This window comes from Leptinotarsa decemlineata, unplaced genomic scaffold (genome assembly GCF_025532065.1).
Source record: "Leptinotarsa decemlineata unplaced genomic scaffold, Ldec_3_MD MMD2_tig00026340_RagTag_RagTag, whole genome shotgun sequence".
NCBI classification, from domain to species: domain Eukaryota; kingdom Metazoa; phylum Arthropoda; class Insecta; order Coleoptera; family Chrysomelidae; genus Leptinotarsa; species Leptinotarsa decemlineata.
The window spans coordinates 13,947,130-13,959,657 of NW_027412694.1; the positions used below are offsets into that span (position 1 = coordinate 13,947,130).

The 12,528-nt window shown below is 33.5% G+C and overlaps 2 protein-coding genes across 5 annotated transcripts in view; one reads left to right on the top strand and one right to left on the bottom strand.

The window, feature by feature from the left end:
• The first annotated feature begins 3,317 nt into the window (after positions 1-3,317).
• Positions 3,318-9,763, top strand: l(2)k09848 (WD repeat domain 74 lethal (2) k09848). The gene is made up of 5 exons (XM_074183605.1): positions 3,318-3,482; positions 3,538-3,962; positions 6,198-6,400; positions 6,481-6,679; positions 9,442-9,763. The coding sequence occupies exons 1-5, from the start codon at positions 3,428-3,430 to the stop codon at positions 9,739-9,741; spliced, it is 1,182 nt and encodes a 393-aa protein (XP_074039706.1). The 5' UTR covers positions 3,318-3,427; the 3' UTR covers positions 9,742-9,763.
• esn (espinas) overlaps positions 9,557-12,528 on the bottom strand; it is a 569,590-nt gene continuing 566,618 nt past the window's right edge. For all 4 annotated transcript variants that reach the window (XM_074183601.1, XM_023155900.2, XM_074183602.1 and 1 more), the window contains one exon: positions 9,557-12,194. In XM_074183601.1, coding sequence (XP_074039702.1) covers positions 11,935-12,194 — 260 coding nt within the window. In that variant the 3' untranslated portion in view covers positions 9,557-11,934. The remainder of the gene's footprint in view (positions 12,195-12,528) is intronic.

A 12,528-nucleotide genomic window follows, 5' to 3' on the forward strand; every position in this document is an offset into this window, starting at 1 on the left:
ATGCAGAGCCGTACTCTTACTATCTTATCTGAAAGACCACCCACGATACAAACTAATCGGTTTCGTTTAGAAGCTGGGTTTATTTGGTCGAGTATGAATAGATATGAGCCATATAATTAACGGGTTGCGGTGGAGGGTTGAATAGGTCTACTCACTTTGGACCTAACCTAACCTAACCGATTTTAGGTCATGCAGATAGGTGCCTTAACACTTTTGTAAGAACGGTTGCAAATGCATCTGGGGTCAGTGAAAATACTATTAGAAATTTGGGGAAACTCAAAATCATACACTACTTGATGAAAATGGTGCATGCACACAATGCAGATGATTTCGAGGGCCGCGAATTATTCTGTAAAAATTGCAGCAATATATTAATCCTCAGAAAAGTTTGATGTACAATATCTGTTTTCCAAATTGCAACAATTTTAAATTCGAAATTTCAACATCAATCTCAAAATTTCGACTTCAAACTTGAAATTTTGACTTCAATTTCGAAATTTCGCATTTGAAATCGAAATTTCGACTTCGAATTCAAATTTTCGAATTTGAATGTATGAATGAATGATAAAGAATACCTATTCAGAAACACTTTGTATTCATCATAATTTTTTTTGAAAAGTGTAGAGATACACTCAAATTTCAAGAACAGCTTAAAATTTTCGATTTATATATAACTACTTCATTCAGAAAATAATCCTCAAAAATCCAACTATCCATATTTTCAATAGAAAATGAATAAATTATCAAAGTTTGAAACAATCTGCAAATAGGTTAGCGAACCGGATGGATTAAGAACTGGATAACGAACCCTTTGTGACTAAATTGTAGGTTTCAATTAACATTTTCCACGCTTAGATTGAATGTCAAGAACTGTGAAATTGTCTTCTTCTACATTTCTTTATTTTGTGCGCATTTAACACCACAAAACAACTCCATCACTGTTCATTTGACTCTCTAGCATAAGAGTTCATGAGTCTTAATATAAGTTGGTTTAAAAAGTTTTGTTCGTTTTGATGTCATGTATTTTGGTTTCTCCATATCTCAGTGAATATTCATTCTACTGTGTCATGGTGTATACTGATCGATGGAGGATTTTGTACTCTATGCATTAATGCTGTTCATTTTTTCCCAAATTTTAATATTTTGCCTCGTTTCAGCTCATTACTATATGATGTCGTCAAACGATTTTTCTCTACGAATTCAAACTGAACCAAAAATTAACCAGGCATTTGGTAACGATGATGTTGATAAACGCACTATTTGACGCTGGTTTGCGAAATTTTGTTCCGAAGAATTCAGCTTCAAGAGGAGCCCTGAAGTGGTCAACTTACAGTAATCCAGGACGAGTATTTGAGGACCCTGGTGGAGACTGACCCATCACAAACGGTGCTTGGAATGGCGAAAAAACTGGGCGTCAGCTGCCATGCGGTTTTTGATGGTTTGAAACGTATTGGAAAGGTCATATAACTCGGAAAGTGGGTGCCACACGATTTATGCGATCGACATAAATTGTCACGTTGCGAGGTCTGTTCTTCTTTGTTTTTGTACAACCAAAACAATTCTTTTTTGCATTGAATTGTCACCTGTGATGAAAATTAGATCTCTACGATGACAGAAGATGTTCAGGACAATGATTGGGCGCCGATGAGCCACCCAGGCACTTCTCAAAGTCAAAACTTCACCAAAAAAGGCCATAGCTAGTGTATGGTTGTTGTCAGCGGCTGGTGTGATATATCATAACTTTCTGCAACCGGGCCAAACCATCACTGTAGAGTCCCATCGTGAGGAAATAGACGAAATGTACCGTCAAAAAATTAAACAAATTCAGGGTCGAAGTTCTGTCCTACCCACCATACTCCCCAGACTACCATCTCTTCAAGCACTTCGATAACTTTCTCACCAGTAGAACCTTCGCCAATCAGGATCAGGTGAAAACGACCTTCGTCAATTTTTGTCGAATACCGAGCACCCTATTTCATTGCTAATGGCATCAATAGACTTGTGTTACGTTGGCAAAAGTACACTGATTTAAAGGAATCTTACTTCGATTGAATTGAATAAGTATTCAATGAGGTATTACACTCCAAAGTCGATTCATAAAATCAGACAAAACTTCTGAAACCACCCACTTATTATTTTCTCAGCTTGAAAAGTAGTCGTCGTTAATTGCCAAATAATCGGTTTTGGAACCATAGCCTTGCTTTCGACTTCTTATTATTTGGTTACATCCGCCTGCGAGAGTGCAAAACTAATAGTTTCAATTGAATTGTCAGTTTCCAGTACCATTATGGTAAATTTTCGTTATGTGGACACCCGGCGATTTTGAAAAAAATGTTTGACTGTACTTACGTATTTTGATGCGTAGATTACGAATCCGAAAGAAAAAAGCGGCGCTCTCCCTTATTTAAAAAGTTACGGCCCTTCAAAGTTCAGAAAAGGGCAACTTTTCAGCCTTCTTTTTCACTAAATAAACTATTCAAAAACACAAGCATTTATTCACTAGGTCACCTTTACACCTTATTCCTCCTTCTTTAACACTTTTCACTTCAATAATCAACATTTTTCTTATGAAAAACTTAATTTAAAAACGAATGCTTCTCCTGGTGACATTATTCTATTTTTAGGTTAGTTACTAGTGACATTTCAGAAAAAAGCGGTTGGTATTTGCCGTCGCCTACTATTTCAAATTCGTAATACACCACCAAAAACCAATTTACGATCTAAAGAATGAAGGTAAAAAACATTTGAATTACTTCAGGAATATGGACTGCATCAGTCGTACCAACCATATCATTAACCTTAAAAACGTAAAATACAGTGATATGTAACCAAAAAGCAGCTCCGTACATTTTTTAATATTTTTATAAGAAAAATGTTGATTATTGAAGTGAAAAGTGTTAAAGAAGGAGGAATAAGGTGTAAAGGTGACCTAGTGAATAAATGCTTGTGTTTTTAAAAAATGGTTTATTTAGTGAAAAAGAAGGCTGAAAAGTTGCCCTTTTCTGAACTTTGAAGGGCCGTAACTTTTTAAATAAGAGAGAGCGCCGCTTTTTTCTTTCGGATTCGTAATCTACGCATCAAAATACATAAGTACAGTCAAAAATTTTTTTCAAAATCGCCGGGTGTCCAAATAACGAAAATTTACCCCATTATCAAGTTCAAATATATTAAAACAGTGCCTAGTCAGTACCGTCATCACTCGTAATACCGTAGAAAATATAAACCTGAGCCTGGTTCACACTTAATAATCTTTAAGACTAGTTGCTAAAAACTGAAAGGTCGTTCACTATCGATTGCGAAAAAACTAGAAGAAGATAACCTAACATAACCTAACGTAACTAACCTGCCCATTCGTAAACATTCATTTGAAGTTCACATGAAATTGATATGATTTATTAATGAATTATTTTACACTTTCCATTTAAAAATGGATATGAACAAACTCACAGTTTATGTAGGTACAGTGCGGGGATTTTTACTTTGTAAGTGTTATAATTTGAATTTGAGATATTTTCAACAATCAATACGATCTTTCAGCTACAACTGACAAACCCAATCACATTAACAGTGCAAACCCTGGAACTGGATCTCAAGTTACGGCTCTTGTTTTTGGAAGAAACCCCAGTGAAATAGTCATTGGTTATGACAATAGTAATGTAACCATTTACGACTCAAAAGAGAACAAGAAAGTTCAAGATTTAACTTGGTTGAAAGGAAAAGGGCCTGTCGTTGGACTAGAATGTATCGATGACTATCTTATGGTTGTTAAGTCTGATGGGGTGGTTAATAAATGGAACGACCGAAAGAATGTTACTTTTGAAATTTCTTTTGATGAAAAGGGTTCGCTTGATACTGCAGTTCACAATAAGTCACGAGAAAACATCATTGGAACTGGGGGAGAGCATAATGACTTCAAACTGTGGGATTTAAATACACAACAATGTATTTTCAAAGCTAAATCGGTAAGTGTAATATGAAAACACAGATCTTTATTAGGTAATTATCCTAATATACAACTATATTTATAAATAACAGTAGTGAATGAAACAGTTAAGAATTGGTGAACAAACACATATAACAATTTGAATTGTATAATCAGTCCTATTAACGATGTCAAACATAGACTTGAGTAAATGAAACATATAATTGTGGTGAACACATGCTTTGAAAACAGTTTTTCAATTGGACATACCTATTCTTGTCTGCTGGTCACGAACCTGAAGTCAAAACATTGCACTTCGCTCTACTTTGTTGATAGGTACGATCATCCAAAAGGAAAAAAGTTATTGCAAGTGTCAACACATGTGACATGTGCCATCAAATAATGAAGTAAGAATTATCTAAAATAGATTTCTGTAATGAATGAACAATTGTGTGTATTTCCATGTAATTTTTTATAGAATTTGTACATATAAGGTAAAAGTGAAACCTCTGGTGTAAAGTAAATTCATAACAAGTACTTTTCCTAAATACCAGAAATGCAGTACTCTGCTTGGAACTAGCACAACGTGTGAACTCGTTTCGGGATGTAATCATCAACAGAAAGTATCATTCAAAAAAAAAAGTGTTATTTTTGTTTTTTGAGGTAGTTAGGTTAAATTTACGAATTATGACCACAAATTTAGCATTTTTGGATTTGGACTTCCCCAGCAAATAATAACATAACCTCTAGTGAAGTGAAAATGTCATTTGGAACATCATTACAAAAATGGTTTGGGTTTGGTAAACCAAACTATTGTGTGACTGACTACCTTGAAGATAGATGAATTAAGGTCTACAGTATGTGATAGAAGGTGCCATTTTATATGACTGCATTGTAGCTCCACATTTTGACTCCAGATTCTTGATCAACGGACAAGATTCCTATTCCTTTCTCTATAATTTTTTATCTTAATATTTCAAATTATCAGATGATGAAAATGTATCTAGTTGAAAACTGAAATATTTTACATTTGAAACTATTTCAAATGATCCACTATTTATTTATAGTGAAATTATTGTTTTCTATATCAAATAAAATGGCAACTATCATAACTTGTGTTTTGGACACATGTCAGTTTCGAATTTTTAATTTTGAGATATTTATTGATGTCAGTTAAAATTACATTTATTTTTTGAGTAGCTGTTTTTATACTCACATTGCTGCATGCTAACATATCAGCAAAAAGGTTGATAAACTCACAGTCGATTAATGGTTCAATATAATTCAAGTACAAAATAAAATAAGGTTCTAAGACACTTCCTTGCAATTCTGAATCGATACCAATGTCTGATGGTTTAGATTTTTTAAAACAGATCTTCTGTTTACGATCAGGTATCAATAATACACATACATGTGATGCACTGTTTGGAACATTTGGTGTAGTAATATTTGATACACATACAATCTTTAGTTTTACCTGAGGTTTACTGGAATGAAGATTCACTTGAATATTCTGGTCTAAATCGTGATTGATTGCTCATGAGTTGATCATTTTTGGACGAGTGATAAATTGTTCCTTTATATTCGATTCGAATGACTTTCCTACAGGTTGAATCATAATAAAAGGTCGAAATTGAATGAGCTAATGATATGATTGATGCAGACCTATCAAACGAAATGAACTTTAAAACAAAAAAAATGTTGTCTGACTCGATAAATCTATCACATTTTATCTATTGTAACATGTATGATGGAATTGGCCGATACTTGATGAAAATCCATAACTAACACAAGAAACACTTTATTGTGAGATCTTCACTAAACAATTTTACAAAACACAATACGTGTTTCATCATACAATGGCTTCTTCAAGCGTGTCTTACTATATTCTACATATTCAATGCTTAACATACCTAATTTTACAATTTGAAGTTCCTACATTTCAAGTACCTGATTTTCACCTAAGTTTGTAATGAATTAAATTACCTGAGCTTGTGTCCCAGTTTCAATATTTGAAAAAATATTTAGTAATGGGGTGTTATTCAATTCTAATTGATCATTCAGTAAATTACCCGAATTCCTGGATCTATCAATTTCTAAACATTCTAGAAGATTGAGTTTTAAACTCTTCTAAATGTTCAGTCTTTTAGGCGTGAGAAAGAGCTACTAACATACATACATACACACATCCTCATAAATTTTCACATTTATATTAGTATAGATGTACTTATGAATTTTTGTAATGAAAATAATTTTTTTATGACTTCTTTGTTAGCTTGGGCATGATTACCTTGACCTTCCTATTCCAACATCAGTTCGAGGCATTTCTTTTTTCAATGAAAGCCCTCACCTGAGTGCCTGTTGCACTAAAGAAGGCCATGTGTTATTGTATGATGATCGAGTTCAAAGAAGACCAGTTGTCAAGTTTTTAGAAAAGAAGGCTAGTTATACTTGTATATCTTCCACACATAGAGAAAGGTAATAAGATGCTGATGAATAACTCTGTTTTGAATTTAAAATTGAATTTTCCCATTTAAGATATTTTTTATTAATTTCAGGCAGTGTTTAGTGGGAACAACAAGGGGATATATGCAATTACTAGATATGAAAGCAGGAAAATGCGTGAAGACGTTTACCTCATTCACCGGAAGTGTTACAAGTATTGCATGTGATCCTGTAGAGCCCTACGTTGCTACAACTAGTTTGGATAGATATTTGAGGATACATAATTTAGATAATAAGGAGTTGATACACAAGGTGAGATAAAAAAGCATCTGCTTTTATTAGTTTCATTAGTTTCAAAGGGGTAAAGCTATCAATTCAGACGTGTTAGAAATCACACGTTGAAAGGTAAGACCTCGTTCGTCCTTAGCTCGCACAACTTTTGACTTCTGAAGGTTTTCATTCGTAGGGATGCGATAGCTGGTTAACGAAAAAAAACAAACAACATACACTTTGATGATTCAACAAAACAGCCGTAACTTAACTGAAAATCTCTCATATTCTTCCCATTTGAACTGTGAATATAGTTATTTTTGAAAATACTAGATACAATACAAAATGTATTTATTGACAATCACTCATTACGTTGTGTCAATATAAGGAAGAAAATGGTACAGAATACCACCCTCTTTTTTTTAAAGAAGTTTCCCGCTTTCAAGTGGGTCACACACTATATATATATATATATATATATATATATATATATATATATATATATATATATATATATATATATACAATTAATAGATAAGTACTCTTTGATCATTCCCATATTGATTTCAATTTAAGAGCCACCGGTATACAGCTGTTTCAGCCTATTGGGCATCGTCAGTACCGGGTAGGCGGTCCTCGATTGAAGACAAAATGAGAAAAAACCAAGAAAGTACTTGATAAAAATAGCTGCGTAAACGCAAGCGAAACATAAGTGGAAACACCTATTGCTGTGACACCCAAGTCAACTTGCCAAGTTTTTATGTCAGTGTTGGTGGTTTGACCAATCAACTGACAACTGCGGTAGCAGAAATTTGGGAAGCTAACCTGAAATGCCATCGGAAAACGAATCCACATGTTTCTAGAAATGATATGAAATCTAGAAAGGTTAATGCAGTCAAGCTGCTGGAAAATAATTCCATGAAAATCAAAAAATAAATAGATAAGTACTCTTTGATCATTCCCATATTGATTTCAATTTAAGAGTCACCGGTATACAGCTGTTTCAGCCTATTGGGCATTGTCAGTACCGGGCAGGCGGTCCTCGATTGAAGACAAAATGAGAAAAAACCAAGAAAGTACTTGATAAAAATAGCTGCGTAAACGCAAGCGAAACATAAGTGGAACCACCTATTGGTGTGACACCCAAGTCGACTTGCCAAGTTTTTATGTCAGTGTTGGTGGTTTGACCAATCAACTGACAACTGCGGTAGCAGAAATTTGGTAAGCTAACCTGAAATGCCATCGGAAAACGAATCCACATGTTTCTAGAAATGATATGAAATCTAGAAAGGTCAATGCAGTCAAGCTGCTGGAAAATAATTCCATGAAAATCAAAAAATAAATAGATAAGTACTCTTTGATCATTCCCATATTGATTTCAATTTAAGAGTCACCGGTATACAGCTGTTTCAGCCTATTGGGCATTGTCAGTACCGGGCAGGCGGTCCTCGATTGAAGAGAAAATGAGAAAAAACCAAGAAAGTACTTGATAAAAATAGCTGCGTAAACGCAAGCGAAACATAAGTGGAACCACCTATTGGTGTGACACCCAAGTCGACTTGCCAAGTTTTTATGTCAGTGTTGGTGGTTTGACCAATCAAGCAGCAGTTGTCGGTTGATTGACGCTTTTTTCCATATATATATATATATATATATATATATATATATATATATATATATATATATATATATATATATATATATATATATATATGTATATATATACATATATATATATATATATATATATATATATATATATATATATATATATATATATATGGAAAAAAGGTTACTTGACAAAGCACTCATAGGAAGGTGGGCAAACCGCAGACACGTGTTTCGGGCTATTTATTCAGCCTTCGTCAGTACGGTACAGCCAAGTGTAAAGGATAGACAACACTTGGTTGCAAGAAAGGGGTCAAACAAGCAAGCGGATTCATCATCAGGGGCCAACTGCGATTTTGTGTCATTGTTGTAAGACCTTGTGATTACAAGGACTAACTCCCAACTTCGTCATGGGTGCAGCTATAGCAACCTGCGTGACATCCGGGTCCAAGATAAATAAAAAAAGATAGAGGGATATTGAGTGAGATGGTATTATCAATGAAAAAAAGGTTATTAGACAAAGCACTCATAGGAAGGTGGGCAGTTGGCCCCTGATGATGAATCAGCTTGCTTGTTTGACCCCTTTTTTGCAACCAAGTGTTGTCTAAATAGCCAGAAACACGTATCTGCGGTTTGCCCACGTTCCTTTGAGTGCTTTGTCCAATAACCTGTTTCGGATTTTTGGTCCATATCAGTATGGTGCAGCCAAGTGTAAGGATGGGCAACACTTGGTTACCAAAAGAAAGTGCACGGAGCCACCGCACACTTGTGGTTTCAGTTAATAGATCTTGTGTTTACAAGAAAACTATCAAAATCACCACGGAGGTAGCTATAGCTACCTGTGAAACACGTGTCTATGGTTTGCCACTTTCTTGAGTGCCATGTCCAATTATCAACTTCTGTGTGATGCACTGTTCTGAAGATGATCACTTGGTGATCGAAACGTGTGGAGGTGTTAAAATAACGGTTTGGTGTTGGCTGGCTCCTGATGGTGGCTCAGTGCATTTGTATTTCTTTCTTTTGGTAACCAAGTGTTGCCCATCCTCACAATGGCTGCACCATACTGATGATGGGCCAAAAGCCCGAAACACGTGTGTATGGCTTGCCACTTTCTCTGAACTTGGTTCTTGGATTCTAATTTGTGTTCTTCACCAATTTTAGTGGAAATATTTTTGATTAAAACTCGACTTTTTCAGGTGTATATGAAACAAAGTCTTACCAAGTTGTTAATGAAACCTATTGTTAAAGAGGAACCTACGGATATACCAGAGAAAGTTGATGAAGAGTTTGAAGAGATTTTTGAACAGATGGAAGTGGTCACTGAAGGTAAAACAAAAAAAAGAAAAACTAGCCAGAAGTTAGACGAAGATGATGAGATTATATCAGTTCAACAGAAGAAGGTCCATAAAAGTAGGAGTAAGGAAAACAAAGAAGAAAGAACAGAAGTTGCAAAAAAGAAAACAAAAAAGAAAAAAATAGGTGGTGTTGACTCTTAAGAATTACATTTTTTTCTATGTTGTTGTGTTTCTTATTGTGAAATTATCAACAAATAATTTCATTTCATACATTTATTAAAAACCAAAATTATTTACAATATACAAAATTAAAAACAATAATTATTTCAATTTTATAAATAGATAATTTACATATGACTACAGTTTACACAATATGATTAAAAAAACTGCTTTGTACAGAGTTATATAAAACACGAATATACAAAAATTTAACTTAGTTTTTAAAGCATAATGTATCTAGAGCTGTGTGGAGTCAATTCAATGTCAAAAGAGGTTTGTTTTCAATTAAGTTTATGAACAATCAATACATGATTCATGGACTTTTCCAACTTTAAAGTTCCAATAAAGAAAAATTACTTTCACCTAATAAGACATTAGAAATAAAATAATATTTGACATAATAAACATTTTTGTCTATGTGTAGGTTATATCAATTACGATATGAGGTTCATTAATCAATTTTATATAAGACCCAATGCATACAGGCGTACATTTACCCAATCTGCAAATTATGCTTTGAAACGATCATTATTGAAATACTTAATTTGCAGTGCTTTAAATTGTATGCACTTATGAATCAGATTTAACGGACACATACTGAACATGTTATACAATTGAATGGCAAAAGTTCAACTCCAATAATATAGATAACCTGGAATCAAACTGCTTCTTGAAAATGTAATAGATAATGTCCCTTTGATTTGCAGTAGAAACATTTTTCTAAAGTTGTCAGTTTCTGACAACTTTAGAAATGGCCTTCTGATACGTCCAATAATCATATATTGAGAGAAATGAGTTCATAAGTATGTCTTCATCGATATAAGTGAAATTATTATAGGCATTATATCAATTACATTCCTGAAAAGTATCAGGAGACTTGGTGACCTCCTGCTGATGTTAACTTGGTTAACAAAACATGCGTCGTGAGACAGTATTTTTGTTTTTGTGTGGGAAAACGGTTTTCAAGCCAGAGGTTTCAAATTCTACTTATCAAGCCCAGTATTAGATTTTATCAGAACAACTTCGATCCTATTGGAAAGATGATTTATGATGATGAAGATAGTTTCGATTCACTTTTCAAGGAAATATATATTCTGAACTATAGTGATAGTTAAGAATTTAAAAAGACAATATGGTAGTGTCGTTTCACCAATTAATTAATAATTATTCATCAAGTGTAGATTAAAAATACTTTCCCATCTACCTTCATCATTGGATGATAATGAATTTCAATATTCAGGCTTCCATTTTAGGGTAGTCAAATAACCCATGAATTTCATAAATATGGAATCTCAACTCATAAATTGCTAGATATTGCCGAATACGATATAAAAATAATACTTCTTTTAAAAAAATTGTTGCAATTCTGGTATGTGAGAATAGTGCAGTATTGATTTCATTATGTGCCAGAGGTTCTTTTAGTTTTTTCTTTCATTACTACCTTATTTCATGCTGTCTATACTGACTTATATAAGGAAGAAAAATTTTCTTTGATACCTATTCAAAGATACAAATCCATCCATAAAATTATTTACATCTTGTTGAATATATCAGTAAACATACTGATCATTGTGAAATCAGTTATGCACGTTATATGCACTTGAGAGAAATGAATAGTTTATTAAACACTCAGAGGCAAGACAACGGGATAATCATGTTATATTATTGTATCCATAATTATGAAGAAAATACACATATTGGTTTTTTCCTAACATCATAATCATGAATCAAAAATTACTTGAAGGAACTTATGTTTTTCCTAAGAGTTTGTTTATCTAATTGTTTAAACAATACACAAACAAAATCTTGTATAATAAAAAGTATAAATTTTTTATTCCTATTAAATTTATTTTAAATGAAATATCTGAACACAATGAAGTAGAAGATTAATATTTTCTTACATCACAGAAATTAAAATTTTTGCTGTCTGATAGCAAGCAGATACATGAAAATATTGATCATAGCTTAAAAAAATGTCACGTAGTGAATAATTATACAATTTGAGGAAAAATATTATTTTCTCTTTTAAAGTTAACACACACACACGGCTCTAGTGAATGTCAAGGCAAATCGATCCATTAAACAACACGATACCCTGAATATATTGCAGTACATTTACTATTTGGCAAATCGTTTATATTTTGGAAGGCAACAAATATTTATTCTGGCCAGTAATCACGATATGACACAGTTCTTGTCTTTATCGTCCATAGGCATTCCTTTTTTGCTTGGCGATTTTTGGATAGTTGCTTGTCTTCTTCTTGCAATGGCAAGCGCGTCGTTAGGAACGTAGGAGATTCTCACGCCACCATATGCCCTTCTCGGTGGTAACTGGTAGTCCAAATCGTCACTTGAAGAACTGGAGGAACAAGTGGAGCAGTAGCTTTCAGCGTCGTCGTCGTCATCGTCTCTGTTTTTATGCCGTGAACTAGGACCTGAAAATGAAATAGAGCTGTTTATTTTGTGAAAGTCGAGAAAAAAAGTTGAAGAAAAAAATCATTTTGAATCAATAGATCGTAATGTTCATATGAAAGTAGTTGTTGCAGGATGGCTTTCTCCTCCAGTTTGTGTCTGAAAATTAATCTGTTGCACGATCTACACAACTTTGTAAAGATTTTATTTGAAGTTGATTGGATTTTTTCCTTTCTTTGGAAGTTTCCCCACTTTTTTTTTGTATAAAGATGGAGACGTAGAAAGCCAAAACCTTTCCTTTCCAAAAATCATAATCTACTTATATCACAAAATAAAATTCTTGTAGGTTAATTTGAA